At 37.1% G+C, this 22,895-nt stretch overlaps 1 protein-coding gene across 2 annotated transcripts in view; it reads right to left on the bottom strand.

Moving 5' to 3' along the window:
* LNPEP (leucyl and cystinyl aminopeptidase) overlaps window positions 1–22,895 on the bottom strand; it is a 106,299-nt gene that overhangs the window by 14,086 nt on the left and 69,318 nt on the right. For both annotated transcript variants that reach the window (XM_059418283.1, XM_059418282.1), the window contains 7 exons: window positions 21,429–21,563; window positions 17,460–17,591; window positions 14,988–15,148; window positions 14,672–14,760; window positions 7,938–8,121; window positions 6,658–6,814; window positions 148–332 (listed from right to left, as the gene is read on the bottom strand). In XM_059418283.1, coding sequence (XP_059274266.1) covers window positions 148–332; window positions 6,658–6,814; window positions 7,938–8,121; window positions 14,672–14,760; window positions 14,988–15,148; window positions 17,460–17,591; window positions 21,429–21,563 — 1,043 coding nt within the window. The remainder of the gene's footprint in view (window positions 1–147; window positions 333–6,657; window positions 6,815–7,937; window positions 8,122–14,671; window positions 14,761–14,987; window positions 15,149–17,459; window positions 17,592–21,428; window positions 21,564–22,895) is intronic.

Here is a 22,895-nt window from a genome sequence, read left to right as displayed (position 1 = left end):
TTTGACAATACAAGTATATAGACTTCACCTACGCTAACATTCAGTCTTATAACATTTTTGAGCCAGGATGAAAAGATCCTGGTTTCAGTACATGATACCAAGGTAAGGAAGAGGAAGAGAGCTCATTTGAGTAGAAGGACATGTCACCTTTGAGTTCCATTGGATGCCACCCAATCGTCAAACAGCTTCATGGCCACAGTGCTGCAGTTCTCGAGGCTGTGGGCGCATGCGAATTCCAGCAAGGCTGACCGAAGCTCCCGGGCAGATGGGGGGCCTTCGTCAGTCCAAGTCTGCTGTTCGATTTGGCTTCGAAGTAATTTAAATACCCTGGCCTACAGAGACAAATTGTTAACAATCATTAGGACAATCAGAAAAATCAAGATGGCTAGATCTTTCTTCCCCAATGTTCACTCAGGGAGATAAAGAGGATCTAGGTATTACTTCATAAATATCAACTGACATACAAAGCGTGTGTACAACTGGGCAAAACCATTCAATAACAAAGACTATATATAAGCTTCTAGAGCCAAGGGGAGAGGATCTCTTAATTACATAACACAGAAAGAATGGATGACTTCACTGCAGTAGAAAGCCTGTCTTCTGTGTGAGAAGATATTTTCCTGCTAGCAAGTATCACTTATAGCCACTGTCAGAGGCGAGCTGGAACTTTCTAACCTCATGACTTTAGACTCCATAAACCCACAAAACAATGAGAAAAATATACTTCTTTACCGACAGGCAGATGTTTAAATGTCTCTAAATGCAATATTAAAGGAATACTTAAAATATCAGTTAGCTTGATGATGTAACAAATTAATCTAATTGAATTAGCAAGAAAATGAGGCATGCAGAGTTGTTTATCGTTATCTCCCCACCCTCAACTTTTTATGTAAAGTATTTTCAGACCTGTAGTAAAACAACAAGAGTAACACAGTGAATACCCATATGCTAGATTCATTGGTTTGTAACACTCATACGCCCCAGAAAATCAGCTCAAATTCTCCATGGAGCATCTTTTTCTTGCAGAGTACCACTGTCAATACCTAAAATGAGTCCTATTTGGAGCTTTTAAAACTGCTGACGCCATTTTCTCACCAGACCTTCTCTACAGAAGTCTCCCATGGAGCTACAAGAAAGAAAAAACGGAATCTGGGCAAGGGGAAGGACTCCAAGTTTGTGATAACATGTCCACTCGCTTTTGTTTGCTTCAAAAGCAATGAAAGAGAGAACAGACACCTTGTGGAATGTGTGAATAACAAAGCCTGTGAGTCATTGAGAGGACATGAAGTGGAAAAATACTTGCCACGCTGATGGATAATCCAAGGGACATGAAAGCAAGGCAGGAGATCCTACTGATACACACGGCTGCACCGAGCATGCTGCCCGCCACTGGCCTGACGTTCTCAATGGCATGACGGCAAAACATCCCAAATGAATAAAGAATAAAAGAAAATTCAGAGCGACTCAGAACTGTCCAGCAGAAACAAGCGAAGAATGAGAAGAAAAAAAGTCACATGCTTGAGATACTACTAAAAAAAAAAATTCAGTGGAGAAAAATGTCAGTGAGAGTTTACTAAAACATATAGAAATGAGTAGGGGAAAAAAAAACGGCACGTTAAAATACTGGAAGCAAGGGATGCCCAACCCTTGAAGAAGCTCAGGCTAATTCCCAAGCAGTTATTCCACTAGAGTTACTGGGTACAATCTTACTAGTTATTTCTGGTACCAAAGAGTTAAGATGAAATCCCCAAAGAGTTGATTTTATATATGTTTCAAATGATAACATAATAGAGCAAAAGATTTTATTATAAAAATAATTCTGTTTTTAGAAAATTCCTGTTTATCATTTTTATAAGTAATCCAGGTTATATTTTTCATATTAATAAATCATAGAGCACATGCTTCTTTGTTGAAGCCAGCGATTCAAAGAAAGAACCCATTTTCCATGACTCTAAATTTTGTTTTATAAACAATAGAATCCAATCCTCTGATTTTATGAAATGAAAATGGCAAGTGGGGAAAAAAAATAAACGGATGGTTATACAAGCTACAAACATTGGGTATGCAATAAAATGCAAGAACAGTTACACAAAATGATTTTTAAAATAAAACAGACAGGAAAGATGGTGGCATTTATATTATGTACTACATTTTGATTTACTGCTTTAATTTTACACTGATATGCCCAGGGAGTTCTTTCTTGGGTCAACTCAGCTTCTTAAAAGTGATGTGTCAGCTTTTATTGCAAAAGGTTTATCCCACCAATCCCTCATCTGTAAAAGAATGACAGACTTGTAAGTGATGAAACAGGAATATGGCTGGGATCAGACGATAACATCAGATGTGAACCATTTGACACCATTCAAAAGTGCCTGCAGACCCTATCTACCCTAACGCCACAGCATGCATCACAAAATGTGATAGAGATGTATGTACTGTGTAGGTATGTGCAGCCTAGATAACAAAATGACCAATATATGTTCAAAATGCTCTGGTGACAACAACACAGAAAATTAGACACGAGTCTTAATCACAAATACTATTTGAAGATTGGATCCAAGGACTCAGAAATGTCTACCATTCCCATCTCTAACTACAGTATCAGATTTTATACTTTGAGCGCTGTGATGGTACCAGAATGCCCTCTGAATTTAAGAGACAATTTCTCACTCTTGGTTAACTAACCTGACTTTTAACTAACGATCAAGTGTACAAAATCTCCAGCAGTTATGGGCCCATAGGCTCAAAGACACATATTAAGCTGCAATTTTCATCTAAGCATCCATCCCCTGGGCCCCGCCCTGGCGTATGTTCTTCATAAACACATTCCTGCCCAGCACACTGGAAATCATCATCCAGGATGAGGACTCAGAGTTACTCAAGCATCACAGAAAGAAAATACTCAAAAGATCTAACTCCTTGGATTGAATTTAGCATAGAGACAGCCTGAGGTAAGTATCAAGTGCTTTCTGACACTAGGACCCGGAACAGAGTTACTGGAGAGAGGCAGGGGGAAGAATGGCTTCTGTCACCATGAAATTTAACTAGCTGGGCAGCTTCAAGAACATTCAGCTAACTTTTTTTTTAAAAAAAAAAAAAAAAGAAGAATTCTTTATACATTTTTTAAAAAGATTTTATTTATTTGACAGAAAGAGATCACAAGTAGGTGGGGTGGGGTGGGGAAGCAGGCTCCCTCCTGAGCAGACAGCCTGATGCTGGGCTCCATCCCAGAACCCTGGGATTATGACCTGAGCCGAAGGCAGAGGCATTAACCTACTGAGCCACCCATGCGCCACCATTCTGCTAACTTCTTTAAGCATATTCACTATCAACATGCTCCTTCAATAGTAAAAAAAAAAAAAAAAAAAAATGAGTGATACATACTCAAGTTATTTATTGTATCCCCCCCAACATTCATGTCTGCTTAGAATCTGTGAGTGTAAAGTTATTTGGGAATAGGTATTTGCAGATGTAATTGATTTAAGATAAGGTCATACTGAATTTGATGGGCCCAGATCTACTGACTGGTGCCTATATAAGAGGGGAAATTTGGACACAGAAACAAAGAGAGAAAGTCAGGTCAAGACAGAGGCAGAAATTGTAGTGATGCATCTACAAGCTAAGGAATGCTAAGTACCGCTGGCAATGGCTCAAAGCTGGCAGAGACATGAAGACAGTCTCCCTCAGAAGGAATGCATCTGCCCTGCCAACACCTTAATTTTGGCCTTCTACCTCCCAGAACTATGAGAGAATATGTTTCTGTTGTTTTAAGACAACAAGTTTGTACTAGTTTATTACGGCAGCTAAAGGAAACTAAATTACTACCGCAAGTGGTGTTGATTTGATATGGCACTAATAACCCCCAAAGTGATCATAAAAATTCAATAATAAAAAAATCTATGCATACAATAAAGCACACTGGTGACGGATCAACTGGATGGCCATATCAAAAAAAGAATCTTTGTGTCTAACTCATACCGTACACAAAAATCAATTCCAGATGGGTCACTGTTGTAAATGCGTAAGGTAAAATCATAAAGTTTTCAGAAGGGAACAAAGGAGAATATCTGTGGGTTGGCAGACTGCATACACAAAAATTAAGAATTTACGCTAATCAAAAAACATCATAAAGAGACTGAAAAAGCCTGAGGGGGAGAAGATACTTGGAAATGTACATGAGCAACAAAGGACTCCTATCTTGACTCTATAAAGAGCTCTACAAATCAATTAGAGAAAGGCAGAAAATCCAATAGGAAAAACGTTAATCACCTGGGCACTTAACCAAAGTGTACGTCTACTGGTCAATAAACAAATCCAAAGGAATTCATCTTCACTAGTCATTAGGGAAATACAAATAATTTTTTTAAAAGATTTTACTTATTTATCTAAGAGAGAGAAAGAGCACAAGAGTAGGGTGAGGGACAGGAGGAGAAGCAGGGTCCCCACTGAGCAGGGAGCCAATGCGGGATTTGATCCTGGAACTCTGGGATCCTGACCTGAGCAGAAGGCAGATGCTTAACCGACTGAGCCACCCAGGCACCCGGGAAATACAAATTAAAGCCAAAATTGTGATACCACTATGCATCCAACTGGATGGCTAAAAGGAAAAAGATCACTATTAATACAAAGTGTTGACAAGGATACAGAGCCAGAATAGTACTCAAATTCTCATAGCCTGCTGATGGAGCACAAATTGATACAACATTGAACAACGATTTGATGGTACAGTATTAACTATAAATATGTTATGACTCAGCAATTCCACTTCCAGACATATACCCCATAGAAATGCATACATATATTCAACAAAGCTATATATAAGAATATTCGTAGCAATGCCATTCGTAATAGCTCCAAATTGCAAACAACTCAAACATTCACCTACAGTAGCTGAAGTGGCTACCACAAAGCCAATCTCTTCCATAGACTAACAGTACAAAGTCAGTGTTGGATTCTAAATTTGCCCTAAAGAGACCAATAAGTTATTTGCATACTCCTTGAAGTGTACACGGAGAATATAAATTTTATTGACATTTTAAATATAAAAGAAATCTCAAATATTAAGTTGACAACTTTATTTTCAAGGGCACTAAGTGTAAGTCTGTCATCTTAAACCTTAAACACACGGTCTACAAATTTTTCAAATGGCTTTAATTTATAACCTCTGTTTAAAAAAATGATAGCAAAGAAACAGTCTTGATTTTTCCAACCAAAAGGTATCCTTTGAAAGATGACATTGCTAGAAGACAAATTAAGTTAAAATACAGCAACATAACACAAAACCAGTGGGCTTCAGAGTGGAACTAATCTGGGTTTGAAGCTCAGCTTTGTAATTTACTAGGTAAGTGATGGGAGGGAGGTTATTGGGTCTCCCTATCTAATTCAAGGAGGGTAGAGATATCTGTCTGGCATAGTGTGAGGATTAAATGAGGTAATCTACATTAAACACTTAAGCATGGTGTACAGAACATAACAAGCACTGAAATGAACAGTTTCTGGTATGTTTCACTCATTTGTTTGCTCAGTATTTACTATGGGTTGAGTCACATTTTGAAGATACTGGTTTTTATTAAGGATGGTAAGAGCCTCATGATACAGAAGAAAGATGAAAATCGTAACAATGAGAAAAGCCCTCAGAAATCATCTGACTTAAGTATCACCCTTATGGGAAGGAATAGGCATAGCTCTTTTGGGGTCAGATCAGAGACCTGGGGGGAAGAGTGCTTCTCAAGCTCCATATGGCCCACCAGCTGGCCTTGCCTCCTCACACTGAGAATAGTGTGTGATGGGAGAACTCATCACAGAAGATGTGCAGCAGCCTAGCAAGAGGCAGAAAAGGGGTGTTTAAAAAAAAAAAAAAAAAGATGTAATCCAACCTCTTGCCTTCCCCAGTGAAGACACCAAAACCCTAAAAGACGTTCTAATTTCTGGTTCAATACTTTCTTCCTTTTTCTGAAAGCTGCCTTTTGCCTAGTGCCTGGAAAATCTAACTGGTCTCTAAAGCAAAACCTGTTGTCAGAATGTGATGATTCAGAGTCAGATGAAAAAAAGAATTAATCTCTTCCTCCCAAGCTTTTACTCTGTCAACAGTATAATACTGAGATATCAGTATTAAATCTAATTTAACACTAATTAGGCAACTGGTTTTAAAAAAGGGAAAGCAGTCCCCAATACCGAGACTCCTTTAGTACTTTGCAGAGAAATATATCCACCAGTATCATCCTCCGTAAGAGAGGTATCAGTAAGAACTCCTAAAACAGGATATTCTCAATACAGACATCACTGTCATTTCATAATGACCAACTAGGAAATCAGTGGGGAACACCCCATTGCAAAAGGACCTACTTCAAGCATTTATTATGTAAAAATAGACTGGGATTTGAATAGAGGTTTTCTTTTCATGTGCCCTCATTTTGACAGCAGTGTCAGAATTCTTTATTTTGATATTCAAACAAGACCATGTTATGCAAGCCTTTTATCAACACTTCCTGGTAAGCAATGTCATAATGATTCAAAGTAAAGATTTCATAACTAGGAAAATGAAGAAAAGGGAACGTGGCTGGTTGCTTTTTCAGCCAATTACTCTGCTGAACAGAACTGTGAATCACAACATTAAAGGCAAGCAACAAAGACATACCGGCAATAAGGGAGACTTACCACTACTCTTGAGGCCAGATCCATGTATCCTAGCTTTTCAAGGAGGTTATAGATGAGGCCGGTCTGGAACAGGGCTTCAGTGATGGGTGCGGTATAGGTCTCATTTCCAAGGTAATCAATCAAATCAAAAGCCCTCTGAAGAGATACCTTGCCTAAGCTAAAAGGTAATAGAACAGAAAAGTCAATATGCTGAGGGAGATGAACTCTATAGGCATGCAGAGAAATGTTATGAACAGATGGTGAGTCTTGAAGAACTAAAGTTTTAAGCTTAGGGTGGTATTCTGTAAAGTCAGACTAAATATTATTATCCTTGATTAAGTTCATGTGTATGACCCAAGGTTAAAGATAGATTTCATGAGAAAGATAAACAAGAGCTCAAGTTTTATTCCCCAAGTCACCTGTAAATTGCTACAGACTCATGGAAAGTATTACAACATCCCGTTTCGTGGGAAACGATGAAGAGTACTACCTTTATTTATTTATTTATTTATCACTTATATTTACCAGGTGAGGACAAGTAGCATAAAGAGGATTTGAATCAAAAAGAAAATATTTTGTTATTTGTATGGGAATTTGTCAAACTTCTTACAGGTCCACTGTGAATTTATGGTGAGTATATTTTAAGAATTAACCATTTAGGAGAAGTCAAAACAATGATGGCTCAGATAATGTAAGATCACTTCATACAAAATGAACCAAAATAAGGTCAACAAAGGTCAGAAAGAACACTTTTGAATATTCCATGTGTCTCTAGACCCAATAACAACCCAAGTTGATACTCTCACTTTTCAGAGGATAGCTACACACATCACTTCCATACATGGTTTTGGGATTCCATAAGGCACAGGGTAGTTAGGAGGCAAGCTGTACACAAGTACGAAGGCCCCACCTCTCAGACACATCGCTCAAACCAGTGGGTAGCACTAAGCTTCACGCCTAAACTAAATGCTGCTTGAAAAGAATTCTCTCATGAAATAAAGCCAGAATGCCTACTTTATTCAGCAAACAGGTATCCTACTTGTTGGTATGGGCAAGTCTTAAGATACTATTTAAATCTTGTTATTTAACTGTTTACTATGTTTGTAGTGGATGTTACTATATAGATTATAACACCCCTGAAGGCAAGGATTAGATCTTACATCTTCCCAATCATCCAAAACAAGTACACCTAAGAGACTCTACATGCGCTAGTTCTCCTGAATTGTTTTTCTAAAGTGTTTTTTTTCTGCAGAACACTTGTTTGAAAACCAACCCGCCAACCCAAACCAAGCTCACGTTACCCTGCAAGCTCAAAGATGTTGTTGATGAGGTTGGCTCGGTCTTTGTCACTCAGGACATAAGGATTTGTTTTCAGCTGTTTGATTAGTGCTTCCCAGTCGTCATCTTCATAGTGTACAACATAATAGCCATTCATGTTCGTATTGACTTTGACCCACTGCACTTCTTCTGTAAGATTGATGACACCTAATACAGACCAAAAAATGAGATAAAGAGAGGAGAGATAATAGAAGAAAAAGTACTAAATGGGCATTTTGTTTCAAAGTTAATACAGTATATTGTTACATTTAATTATTCTACTAACAAACTAAATGTCTGTCTCCTAGTGCAGTTATTTTAAAGTCAGCAAAGATCACCACTCATTCATTTCAAAAATTTTTTTTACTTTTTTTTTTTTTTTTACTTAAGATCAATTAGCCAACATATAGTATGTCATTAGTGTTTGATGTAGTGTTCAACGATTCATTAGTTGCATATAACACCCAGTGCTCATCACATCATGTGCCCTCCTTAATGGATAAAGAAGATGTGGTTCGTATATATAACAGATTATTACTCAGCCATCAGAAAGGATGAATACCTACCATTTACCACTCATTCATTTAACAATTTTTTATTTAATGGTGAACAAGGGAGAAATGCCCCTTCTTCCCCAGATCTTACAGTCCAATGTAGCCAGGCAAACAGAGTATCATATAAATGTAATTGACAGAAAAAGAAAATTTGGCATCCTATGGAAGAACATAGAAGAAATGCTCCATCACCAAGTGGAGATTAGGAGAGGTTTCTGGGAAGAAATGACATCCAAGTTGAGAGAGTTCAAGATATACAGGTGTTTTAAGCAGGTGATAAGAATGTGTAGGGTGGGGGCGCCTGGGTGGCTCAGTGGATTAAGCTGCTGCCTTCAGCTCAGGTCATTGATCTCAGTGTCCTGGGATCGAGCCCCGCATCGGCTCTCTGCTCAGCGGGGAGCCTGCTTACCCCTCTGTCCCTGCCTGCCTCTCCACCTGCTTGTGATCTCTCTCTCTGTCAAATAAAATAATTAAAAAAAAAAAAAAAAGAATGTGTAGGGTGAGGAAGCAGGGAAGATAGTGAAAAAACTATGTAAAAAGTGTTCCATCTCAGTCTTTGTCTTTAATTACATTGGAGGAAGAATAAGTGAAGCTATTTAGAAAAGTCACGTAATTCAAAGCTAGCAAAAATAGACATTGGGGAAGATGAAGATCGCATTACGCACAAATATATAAGTTGGTTAAAATAACAGGAAAGTGATATGCATTTTTGAGTCCCTACTATTAAATAAACGAATGCTAAAAGAATTGTTGGAAATTTATATAAAATGATTTCAATTAATAGAGTCATAAAATATATGACTACCAAAATATATTACTACAAAATCTGACCACAAAATATATGTAGGAATTTTTCAAATTCTTTAAATTACGAATCAAGAAATGTCCTTTAAGTAAGTTGGCAACAAAGACTTGGACTTAATTTAATAGTTAAGGGTATGCTTCTGAGCATCTCCAGATTTACTTTTTACTAGAATCTAGTTCTATGAGCTTACTATTTTGTTTACTGCTAATCCCTCAGTGCCCAGAACAATGTTCCTAGCAGATACTAAAAGAAAAAATCCTAAGTGAATTAATAAATGAATGAACAAAATAACCATGTCATAGTAAAGGTTTTCAAACCAAATCTAAATATGGTTTATAGATACTTACGAAGTAAGTTTTCTTCCCAACTTTAAGGAGTACTTATTTTTAAAAATTATCAAAGAAGAACAGAGACAAGGAAAATAATCTAAACTCAGACAATGATAGCTTTGTGGGGGTGTATTCTGTGCCAAGACTTTTCCCATACACATTTTAATTAATGTAATATTTCACACAGTGGACAGATATGCATTAATATTTGTATTGCTTTTTTACCTATCAGTTTCTACCTCAGCCATTTTCCCACTGTCTTCATATGCAGTATTCAAGTATCTTCATAAATTCCATTTGAAAAACTACCATAGTTTAACCCATCTTCTATTTGGAAATACTTACACTGTTTTAAAATTTTCACTACCATAATAACTCTGTATGATGGCTTTTGCACATAAAATGCATTAGGAACACATTTAAATTTGGTACCTAAAATCTCAGGGCCTATCAACTTCAAAAGCATGAATTATTAAAATTTATCAGATTCTCTTAATACCTGAGTTTCTCCAATTATACTGAAACTACAAAGGATGTTTAATATGGAAAAGACTTACATTCTGATCATGTCCTAACATGACATACCAAATAATCAGTTTTTTCCATTAAAAAATCCTGTATTAATTTCTGTTCTATGGCTGATAGAGCAGAAGATGAGAAAAATCAACTACATTAATAGGATTTATTCCTTTTCGTAGAGCAGAGTGCAGTTCTAAGGAAGAATAGGGAGACATTTAAAAAAAACAATGACTGATGAAATGATAACTTTATTAGTAACTACGGAAAAAATATCGACCTTCTCCAGGTTACCCAACACAATTTCCTGCAGAGCTTTTATCAAGAAAGAACCTTGGGAATCAAGACTAAAGAGCTCCAAATCTCCCTTTGCCAAAAAAAGAGGCAAGAAATGATAAGTATGGCAATTCTTCCACTGGATGGATACAGGAAAATACTGAAATACAGTGTATTTTGACTGATAAGCAATTTGCCGTGTTGTAAACTTGGCCAAGTCCAGATGGTAGAAAGGAGGAAGGCAGCTGGGAGTGTACTCGAAATTATTACTGTCATCTTGATGACAGAATACAAAGCAGGGTAGCCAAGAACAGAGAGAGGAGAGTTATCATTTTAAAGAATCAACATATTAGTCTCCCTCAGGTCTTCTGAATGATCCAGAATGAAGGATCTTAAAACCACAGGTATCAAAAAATAATAGCTTTGCACACAAGGGAGGTAACTACATCCTACAGCTCAAATGTGGATGAGGCTACCCTCATATGTTTTTAATTTATCGTAATCATTAACAGATTAAGAGTTCAATTTTCACAGTCCATTGAGTATTAAAAAAGACTCACTCCAATCTTATATGGCAGAAGCCCAGATGAAGCAATTTAGTAGTGATTTTAAAAACCACTTGTCAATGAGTTATGAAAATCAACTACTGTTTTATACAGAAACACTAAAACATAGAAACAAAAAACAAGTTCTTACACAAAGTTGAGAAGCTGCCTGTGCAGCTTGCTCCAGAGGGCTAGCACGATATGCGCAGTTAAACTACATTCCCTCTTGTTCAAAAGCATTCCTTTCCCCAGTACCCTTTATTCTCTTTTATTTTATTGGGGGGGGGGGGAGAGCAAAAGATGGCACATAATAAATACCCTAATTATATGCCCTTCCTTATTCTGTTCTTCCAAATGCCCTTTATTCAAAGACAACACCTGGTCTTTTAGTTTGAGATACATACTTCTGGCACAGTGGTATCATCAGTGTTTCAAATTAGATTTAATATAAAGATTTCCTACAGTTAAAGAGCTTAGGTCTGAGTAAGATGTGGATGAGAGAGGGAGTGGGGAGGGAAAAGAGGAGAGAAGGGAGAGGAAGACACTCATTATTTTAGTGAAATTTTCTCAATATATAGCTTGACAAAATGGCCCCTTTCACACCTTCTTAGGCCCAACTATTTTTTTTTAAAGATTTTTATTTATTTATTTGATAAACAGAGAGAGATCACAAGTAGGCAGAGAGGCAGGCAGAGAGAGGGGGGAAGCAGGCTCCCTGCTGAGCAGAGAGCCCAATGTGGGGCTCGATCCCAGGATCCTGAGATCATGACCTGAGCTGAAGTCAGAGGCTTAAACCACTGAACCACCCAGGCGCCCCTAGGCCCAACTATTAATCACTCAAAATTCACGTATGTGGGAAAAAGTGACAAAGATATTGATCAAACATAACTCCTATAGTTGACTGAACAAACAGACTAACCCAGCAGCCCTGGCATTAGAACACATGGAAATATACTAGAGACTTAACAATTCACACAGCTCACTAAAGTCATACGGCAAAAAGTAAGCCTCTGTAGCCCCTGTCTCTACCACACTTCTTTTGGGAATAGAAAAAAATTAAAATGCAATTAAAATAAGAGTGCTTCTCACCAGAGCATTAGGAACCAAGAAGACCCAACCACCCTCAGGGTCAATAATTTTTAGTGAGGACAGAACATTTTCAGTGTGGACTCTGAAAACCTGAACTGCCCGGAATTGAAACAGCAGGGGCAGCAGTGGCAGCAAGGGAAAGCACATTTGAGAAGAGGAAGTAACAGACACTGCTTTCATCATCTGTTGGCTCCATTCCAGCTCCAGATTAAACCAATTACATTATGGCACATTTTGCATATTCCCCTTTATTAAGAATACTTGCAAAGGAAGGAAAATAGAAGTTATCATTTCATCAGGCTTTGCATGCTCTTTTCCTAAAACTTTTCACAGTGAGACCTGAAATTGAGTCACCTCGTTACATACTAAATTTTATTCATTTAAAAAATGTGTGCGTACTGGGTGCTAAGGTCGCAAAAGTGATTCACCTAGCCAGGAACTCTACCTTAAATAGGGAACACATCTAATGTGGGGACAGACCTAAGGGAAACAGTATTTACAGTATATCAAAAGAAGAAAAGCAGAGCGTATTGTTAGAGCACACAAGCAGACATCTAACCTGTCTTGAGGTTAGGGAAGGCTGCCTAGAGCAAGCAGTGAGCACGCTGAGATCTGAAGAATGAACAGCAGTAAATCAAGGGAGTGGAGAGGTAAGAGTGTTCTTCCCGGAGTGCAAACAGCACGTGCAAGGGCAGGAGAGCACATCTGAGGTGTGAAACAGTTTCTGTAGAGCAGAAGCACAGAGTGCCAGGGAAGGGCAGAGGGAGAAAAGGCTACAGCAGGAAAACAGGAGCTAGACTTTGGGATATGAGACTCAAAGACAGTTTCAAAGCTCACATTCAAACTGAGCTTTAAAAGTTAAGGGTCTTTTATAAAAGCAGGTTTCTCATTGCCCAATTATTTCTAATACCACCAAAAATTTACATACTATTGGGAGGTCTGGAAAATTTCCTTATTGGTCCAAAAAGGGGATGGGATGAAGTGTTCTTTCTTTAGTCAGGGACCGTCCTTCCAAGGACACTTAAAAGTAACGAGTTTTGTTTTCATCAAAGGCAGCCCTTCCTTGAACCCCTGGTTATGTTATATTAATCAAAGATATAATATCATCAAGTGTTCTTAATGTTTTAAATGAGATTGTTTTAACACTCCACTCTAGTTAAACAGCAATGCAACTGGTATGCTCACATATTTCACCTGGCATTATAAATTATTACATCATAGAAAGGCAACTTAGAAATGTGTATTAAATCACAAAAGATAACAGTCTTCATTTCTGAGAAGCATTCCTATGAAGAAGTTCATATAACGGCAAAACATTAAGATCACAAATTTTTACTAAGACCTTTTTTTAAAATAGAGACAAATGGTGAATCAAGTGTCCAACAGGAAGGAAAAATCAAATCAATATTCTATATGTTTTTCAAAAAGGCAAGATAAAAATCACTTGTACACAATGGTATCAACTAAGTAAAAAAATATTTTAAAATTATTAGAAAGAAATAATCATGAGAATAGTTGTGATGGGTTGATCTGTTCTCCATTTTCTACCTTTTATATAATGTGGATATACTATATTTAAAGATTTTTCAATAATAGCATGAATAACAACAGGTAACTTGTATATACCACGTAACACATGCCAGACATTACTCTAGGTGCTTCACATAAATGAACTCAATCTATAACACTATAAAATAGGGTCATCATGTCCACTCTGTAGCTGAGGGAATGAGGCGCAGAGAATCACAGAACTACATGCAGGCATACAAGTGAACCAGATAATCTGGTTCCAAAGTCCATTCCATTAACCACTAGACTATACTCTCTTCTCAAAAATATAGGTGTGAAAACCAGACACAAATTCAAACAAGAAATGTTCCCTTTTCATAAAACTAGAGTATCACTAATGGTTTCTGCAGGACCCAAGATCTTCATGTTCTTTCAGGATGTAAATTAAGAGGGTGCATGGTGTGGCATTTACAGTGGTATTTAACAAATGGTTAGAAACTACATTTCAATTTTGTTTTTTATAGACTCCTACGGGTCCAACAACATATACAATCTTTACATTTTATTATCCCCCTCTTCAGAATCATAATTTCTTACCCCATTTTCTTATTAACAAAAAATGTATACTATGTTCATAGGACATTTTGTAATGATTATTTGCTCTAAATCTAGATCATGAGTCAACCTTTATTATGCATGAGAATCACCTGAAATGCAGTTGCCCAAACTCACCACTAAAATGTAGAGAGCGGAGTATACTTTAAGAGACTGCTCTGCTTCTACTACTTTATACCTAGTAACATAAAATATTAATCTAGGATATAAAAAAAGACAGCATTTTGCTGTTTTCTACCAAGACTGCTAGCACATTCAGGGCAATTTTCTATACCTTACTTCCCATGAACAAGAAAGACTAACTTCATACATGATATAGGGACCAAACTCACTTTAGTCCTATCTTGTGTAGGTGATTGGTAAAACTAGCTCCAACAGTGTGCACTTAGAAAACCATAATCTCCTTCCTGCTGCTAGGTCAGAGTTTTAAAAAAACATGCTGTTACATATTTCTTATCAGAAAAGAATTAGGAGTCAAACCTGACTTCTTGTCCAGTAAATATACCAATGGGTATTTTGAGAAATTTCTTCCCTCAGTGACATAGGATAGTGGAATATGCCAGAGATAGCTGTAAAAAAAAAAAATTTTTGGAAGATTATTACTCTCTCCAGTATTTCAGTCAGTTACACATAATTTGTTGGGTCTTTTTTTTTTTTTCCTTTTGGCAGGAAGAAGAAATTTTCAAGCTCTTCCCAGAAAAAGATAAACTTGTTAGGTTTCATAGAAACCTGTGACTACAAATACTCTAACCCAAGGGTGAAAGAGAGAGAGCTGGAGGAGAAAGCCGGAATGTACCTTGCATCTGAAGGTTGAATTTCAGTCTTCGTATTTAAAAAGTATCTTTCTTGTTGCACATGAAGCTCCCTTCCTTTTCTCTGAACAGTCACTAAAGGAAATCCTTTTTGCAGGGTCCAGGTTTTCATCATTTTTTTTACATCTAGTGTTTTGTTTGTGATCTACCAAAAAAAAAAAAAAAAAAAGAATAAATTATTTTCGCTCAAAAGTGAACAGCTTAAAAACTATAGTTTGTACCTTTCCCTCTCTGTCTACCATATTCTATGAAGACTACACGTTCTATTAATAGAAAACCAGAAGCACAAATACAGAGTTAAATTTATACTTCTGATCTAAGTGAATGAGCAGCTGCCAAAAGGAAAGTCACCTGGAACAGAACTTTCTCTAGATAACTAGAGAAAGTGAGAGAAACCCTGTGTTGAAAAAGAAGTACACCCAGTGTTTGTCCAAATCTCTATGTCAGGACAAGCACTCTTTCAGCTCACAATACCACCCTATAGAAGGTATGAATCGTGACAAATACTCTAGAGTAAGAAGCACAGCTTTCTACTGTGAGTTAGCCTGCATCCAGACCTTCTGCTTTCCGTACATGTGAGCGTCCACCTTGGAAAAAACGAATACCATGGGGAGTGTCAGAAAGCAGCAACAAAGTAAGATGTTAATGGGCCCAGTGCTCTCTCCCAGAAACTGCATCAGTATCTACGAAATCTAGAATCCAGCGTCGGAGGTTCACAGACCCTCTAAAGTCCACTATCTCTATGACACTGGAATCATTGATTAAATAGAAATTCTGGAACTATCTCTTTAAAGCAGGTGAGTTAACCTTCCAATTCCAACCATTTTCTAGGTTGCATATGGATTTGAACAGCAAGTGCCTAAAATCATTAAGCACTTTAAGTGTTTGCTAACAGTATCGTTGCATGATGACACGCCTCACCTCTACCTCCATATGCCCATTTATTTAAAGCAGAAAGGATGGATGAAATCTACCCAAATTCATTGCAATATTAATATTACATTTCTCATGGCTCTGATCTATTCATCTCTAGATAAGGAATTGGGAAGAAAACAAACTTTGCCAAAGGCACTTTTGGGCCTCTGAAACAGAATGGAAATGAAAAGCCCGGTACATTATTCGATGTAGGTGCTGAAAGACCTGGAGATAGTGTTAGGGACAAGGTTGGGATAGGAAAACATTATGATGCAAAAGCTGAAGACAGTCAGAAAGGCAGAAATATATTCTAAATGTCAGGAGATAATGCAATAGTATAGAATAAATAATGTGGCTTTCAATTGAAATGTTACCATATAATGAGAGCAAAAACAGTGATTTGAAAGCAACTCTTAAGTAATAGGGACTAATTCGTCTTTGCAAAGAGAACTCAGAGAGAAGGGAAGGTCTATCTTCTGGGCGCAGGGTTAACAGCTAGAAAACACAAGGTTTCAGATAAGATAAGGAAGCAGAGAGAGTATATGGGAAAGATTGAGAGTAGGAGGTGTTTTTGTTGTTGTTTAAGATTTATTCACTTATTTGAGAGCCAGAGAGAGTGAGCGTGCCTGGGGGCCGGGGGAGAGGGGCAGAAGAAGAGAGTCTTAAGCGGACTCTGCGCTGAGTGTGGAGCCTGACATGGGGCTCAATTTCATGATCCTGAGATCTACGACCCTGAATTGAAACCAAGAGTCAGACAATTAACCGACTGTGCCACCCAGGTGCCCCCAGAATAGCAATTCTTAAACCAGGGCCCTAAAATTTTGAAACTTTGTGTATATATGTGTTTTTTCTGGGGAACATGTACAGAATATTCTTCAAAGTTTCAAATATGTCTGTGATCTTCCAAAACATTAAGAACCATTGGTCTGGATCAGGGTGACATACCAAAATGCTCATAAGGGTTATGCAATTAGCATAAATGTACAATGCAGGCTGGGTTCATGCACTGCTCTGAAGCCTAACTTGAACTTCACTGCTTGTGAGAACACCTGCAGGAACAACAAAATCCAAACAGCAAAATGATCCAAGGGCAATACGCAGCCCATGGCAGCAGCTTATGATCTATCCTCTATGAAGATGGCCTTGTAGGAACATGGCCACAAAAGACAGGAGGATTTATAGAGCAGAGTGTAGGAAAAAATTATGAATCAGAGATAGATAAAGATGCAAAAGCATAAGAAAAGGAAAACAGATTTTTGAAAAAATCAAATAATGAAAATATAGTAATATATATTAATTCAGGAAGAGCAACTTTCCTACAAAGTAGGAATTTGAGATTAAGGTATAGAACAAAAATAGTTACACAAGGCCATACACAATAATCTCAATACTTAAGATGAGTACTTCCATTTCTTGACATTTAATCCAGTCATCCCCCTTTTCTCAAATAACTATCCTTGGTACCATGGCGTAGTTATATACTTGATAAAAATATAAATAGAAGAACTCTCAGAACTAAATGAAATATTTGGGTCACTTACCTCATTAAAACTATCCCACAGATCATCACTTCGAATGGATGCATAGCTATGATTATGCAGGTAAAAAACAATAGCATGTTGAAATACATCTTCACTGAGGTAAGTTTTCAGCATCAACAAGAGGGAAGCTCCCTATGTTAAAAAAAAGTGAGAAAAAGGGGAAATCATGGGAAATGAAATAAAGGTTATAGAATTGAGAACCTAAAATTCAAAATATAATTATTCTAAGTATATTCTTATAGAGAACCAGTTATAGCACACAGTTATTTACTGTCATATAATCAGATGTGAATTGTGCTCAGATTTACTGAAAAATTATTTTAAGGGATTTGAGAAAAAATAATGGGAGCAGATTCCCACGTGCACTAATTCTACAATAAGCTATTTTATGTGTTCTGTCAGTTCCTGTCTCAGGGCTATGATAAGTGTTTATGAATACATCTTTAATAGAAAAGCATGCCACATTTTTCTGTGGAATCCCCATCCCAATCCCAGAGCTCAAAATACCAAAAGTTGAATTCATGAGTTCACTGCCAGAGATAATCAACAAGCAGAGCTCCAGAGGCCTCTCAGCTTGGGAGTACATTAATTTCCAGTTTTAGTACATCATGTTGCTAACATAACGAAGATCTCTCTTCTTCCTGCAGAGTCACTTCAAAATACACTGGGAACTAGTGAATGCATAGGGCAGAAAGCATACACTAATAATTCTGAACCCGGCATGCAACTGTTAAGGCTCTTCAGTGACACTAGACTGTCGCAGAAGCCCAGGTCATCATTTCCAAACAACATCTTTGGGCGGCCTTCCATGATTCAAGATAGAAAGAGTTCTCCAACTTCAAAAACAATTTATATCACTCCCTGCATCTGCTACAGATATGTATTTAATATATATATTTAGATATTTAGGTAGATATACATTTAAGTATGTATTTATAGATGTAGATATATACTTATTTCCTCTTCTAGACTATATGCTAGCTGAGGAAAAATCCAAAAAGCTCAAATCCAGTGACTAAAACAGCACTTAGTAACAAAGGTACTCAAATAATCTTTGAATTTCACTTCTGGTAAAAGTGTAGCAGTATTAAGCCATCAAGATGATCAGATATAGACAACTCAACTTAATCCCTACTACTCCCTTTTTTCTATTTACTCCCTTTTTTCTATATTGTGCTTCATGTTGTTACTTTTTCTATCAACTTAAGTACTCATTCCTGTTCCCAACAGATCCCTTTCACCCCTGCATCACCAACTTTTCCTCACTACTGTTCCATTCCCATTAACAAAAAAACTATGCAACATTCCTCATTTAAAGCAAATAAAAAATGTCCTTCCTTTCTTTAACTCCATGCCTCTTCCAGTTATCACCCTATTTCTTATACCCCCTTTGTAGTAACTCCTTGAAAGAGCTGTCCACATCTGCCATCTCCATTTGCTCTCTTACCACTTTCTCTAGACCCATCATCCAACCATCACTAAAAGTGTTTTTATCAAGGTCAATGGAGAACTTCATGGTGTCAAACCAATGGTAATTCCCACACTCAACTTATCAACCTGCTAGCAGCATTTGATATGACTGATTACTCACTCCCCCTTTAGAATCTTTCTGCACTTGGCCTTGGGACACCCTCTTGATTCTCCCCCTAATCACTGCCCATCATTCTCAGTCTCTTGCTGGATCCTCATCTCCATGGAACCACCTCATTTTGGTGGCTCCTGGCATTTAAATTTTAGACCTTTTTCCTTTTATTTCAAAATTTACTTCCTAGTTGATCTCAACAGACATCCTGTATCAGAATTAGGCTTAGAGATTAAAAAACCCAGAAAGAATATGTCTGTCAAACACATTTCCCTAATCATGCTTATTTGTTCTTAAATACAATATTGGTAAATTACTCAGTGTCCCACTTTTTCCAATTATGTGGGATATTTGCCCAAATATTCAAAAATCCTGATTCCAAAATCCTGAAATAAGTAGTTAACCATACTGACAGGAGTTAGATATGCTGTAGAAACCAAATGATCAGAAGACACTGAATTCAGGGTTTAGGGGGTGGGAGTCAGAGGATGATGGAGCTCAGTCAAAACAAATCCTGAACAGCTCTGTACAAGAACAGAACCACAAGTTTAAACATTTTTGTCAACAGATCCAATACAGGCTTTAAAAATCACAGCAGCAGCAGCTCTGATTGGAATATATTTAATATAGCTAACTAAATTCCTGATTCCTTATTTGTTAACAGTATAACTATTTTCCATGCCAGTCAGGTGTTCGCCTGGAAAACATGGCTACCTCTTTGTTTACCTGCCTTACCCTGTCACTAAATCCTTCCAGAACTTCCCTCTACCCAGTGCTTTTACAGTCATCATTTTCCTTCCACTTTCAGTACCACTCCTAATTTCACACTTTGATCACATCGTGTTAGGACTTTAGCAGCAACCTTCTGACTTTAGATCTCCCTCCGTTTAAATCTACTTTGTAAGCTGGAACAAATTAGTTTTCCTAAACAGTAACTTTAATCAAGGAATTCCTCTGTTTGAAAAATCTTCTAAAGCTTACTATTGCTTACAGAAGAAAGGCCACATTCCTGATGGCATTCAGAACCTTCTACAACTGCCCCAACCTACCTTCCTCATCTTTCCCCTTCTCCACCTACGGCTTCCACCACAGTCAAGCATTTACTCCCTAAACAAAAATGCCTTGCCCATTAGCATTCCTGACTTTTCTTTGTAGACTTCACTGCCTTATTCCTGACCTACTCAGTGCTTCTCATTCCTCTTTATCTGTACTCTTTTTATTTTTTAATTCTCTTCAACTTCTGTTTTCCTCCAAAAAAGTTTTCTTCAAAATCCTAGGTAAAAAAAGTCTATACCATTCATTCTACCTGCATCAATTTTTTACTGCTTCAGAAGCACCCACCACCTAAACTTTGAGTTTCTTGATGATATGGACTGTATCTCACAGGTTTTGTGTATTTCCTCTGTCCAGTACAGGAATTCATTTATTAATCAATTAATCTGACAGCCAGAGTAAGGAGGCAAATAAGCCCAAATATTCATGACTCCCATCACAACTGTGAGTGGTACTGTTCTGTTCTCTGACCTATGATGATCCTTTTTTTTTTTTTTTAAGTGCATGAGTGGGGGTGGGGGGAAGTTGCAGCGGTAAAGGAAGAAGAAAACTCCCCACTGAGCAGGAAGCCCAACACAGGGCTCGATCCCAGGACTCAGAGATCATGATCTGAACCAAAAGCAGACACTCAGCCATCTGAGCCACCAAGGTGCCCCTGATCTATGGTGATCCTAGTCAAGTTTCTCGTTTTCTGTTTTTGCTTTACTCCCAAACCCGGAGTCTTATGTTTCTGGTCCTGCAATTTACTTTTCAGTTCTTATAGTCTCTTTTTATTTATGTGTTTTGGCAACTGTGACTTTGGAACATGCCTCAATTGTCAATAACCCAGCCAAGGGCTTGCTTAGAACATCCTCTGGATATATTCTACCTGTAGATCTATAGACTGAACCAACTTTAAGAGATATATGGCTGTATGATCTGATTAACTACCCAGAATACCAGTCACAGAACTTAAATGAGAACAGAGATATGGAGAAAAACCCAGAAAAGTTAAAACCAAGATTTAAATAGAAGCAAACATGAAAATAATCTTAAAATATAATCTTTAAAGTAATCTAAATCATGCAGCTTGCTCACATATGAAATTAATTTGAGGGGTGCCTGGGTGGCTCAGTGGGTTCAGCCTCTGCCTCCGGCTCAGGTCATGATCTCAGGGTCCTGAGATCGAGCCCCACATCGGGCTCTCTGCTCAGCAGGGAGACTGCTTCCCCCTTCCCTCTCTGCCTACTTGTGATCTCTCTCTCCCTCTGACAAATAAATAAATAAAATCTTAAAAAAGAAAGAAAGAAATTAATTTGAAACCCACTTCAGGTACTTGGTGTATAGAGCAGTACCTTAAAATAGGAAAGAGAATCAAACATTTCTTCAATCTGTTCTGAAGATTCAACAGATGATGATGATATTGGATGAGATGAATTCAAGGAATCTTTCTTCATGGTTTTAAATCGAGCATCTAAGAAATCTTCATACTAGCAAAAACATCAAACAGATTAGGAAACCACAAAAAGTATCAAAGGCAAAGGCAAGTATAGTGATTATTTATATGAGTTAGACTAATAACTAAGTTCATTATTAAAAAAAATCTTCACTAGACTTTATAAAATAAGCTTTTAAAATGTAGGAATACAGCAACTTTCATTTGTATTCCTTAAATTAAAAAAAAATTATAACTTTCTAGCCACATGAAAAGCATTGTTTCCTAAACCACGCCGTAAGAATAAATTAAGAATCTATTACTAAAGCAACCAAATGTGCCAAGTCCAGAGAGAAAATCAAAGTAAATATTCTAAAATGGTTAGTGTACATTTTCAAAATAACATCTGCAATTAAAAAACAAAAATAAAAATTGGTTCTTCTGCCAACTTTTCATACATGGTTTCTATTAAGATAATAGACATTTCCCTTACTGAGATTTATTCAAAATAAAATATGACACTTAAATCGAATTCATTGATAGCTCAGTAGACAAGCTCCCCTAGAATATCCATTAGAAGGTTTTAAACATTCTGGGCACCACCAAGTGGTGAAACTGTATATCTCATTGCTCAATTAAGTAACACACATAGATTTAGAATATTTTGCTTAGTATTCTAGTTCCTTCTACCCACCTGAAGTTTTTGAACAGGACTTACATAAAAATTTCAGATTAAAAGCTCTTAAGAGTATCCCTATTTTGAAACAGTCTCGGATCATATACCCAGGAAGTTTAATATAAAGTCAGAGAATTTTAGGGCTGAATGGGATCTTTATTTACACACTCCCACCTATTGGTTGGATTATTTGGTAATACCTATTGTACTATGGCCTAGTGTGTTCAAATATCTCTAATGATAGGAAACTTCTCCAGAGTCTAATAATACAGTTTCATTATTATGACCTCTATGACAGAATGATATCCCAATGATATCCCTTTAGAAAGGGCACAAAATATGGTTTGTATCTTAACAGGGCAAATTACTTGTCTGTATCAATCTATGTACTATGTTACAAGAAGGATCATAGTAATAACAGAGAGATAGCATTGTTACACATTGTCTTAATTTCTTTCTCTCTTTATACAAACGATAAAATGTTTTGTTGTCCACAAAAGGTTTTTCAACTTTAAATTCCGTCAAGGAGAAGGGCTACATCTCTTAAAAATAAAATGTAACAAAGTGATTTAAAATGTTCATTTTAACAAAGTATAAAATAATTTCACATAACTTCAGCTTTCAATGAAACATTTCAATAAATAAAAGCTTAGTTTTCATTGCCAAATGTCAAGAGGTTGAGGATTTATCAGCAACAAGGATCAATTTTAT

Source organism: Mustela nigripes, chromosome 12 (genome assembly GCF_022355385.1).
Source record: "Mustela nigripes isolate SB6536 chromosome 12, MUSNIG.SB6536, whole genome shotgun sequence".
NCBI classification, from domain to species: domain Eukaryota; kingdom Metazoa; phylum Chordata; class Mammalia; order Carnivora; family Mustelidae; genus Mustela; species Mustela nigripes.
Note: the sequence above shows the minus strand (reverse complement) of the source record. Positions and strands in the feature narration are given on the sequence as shown.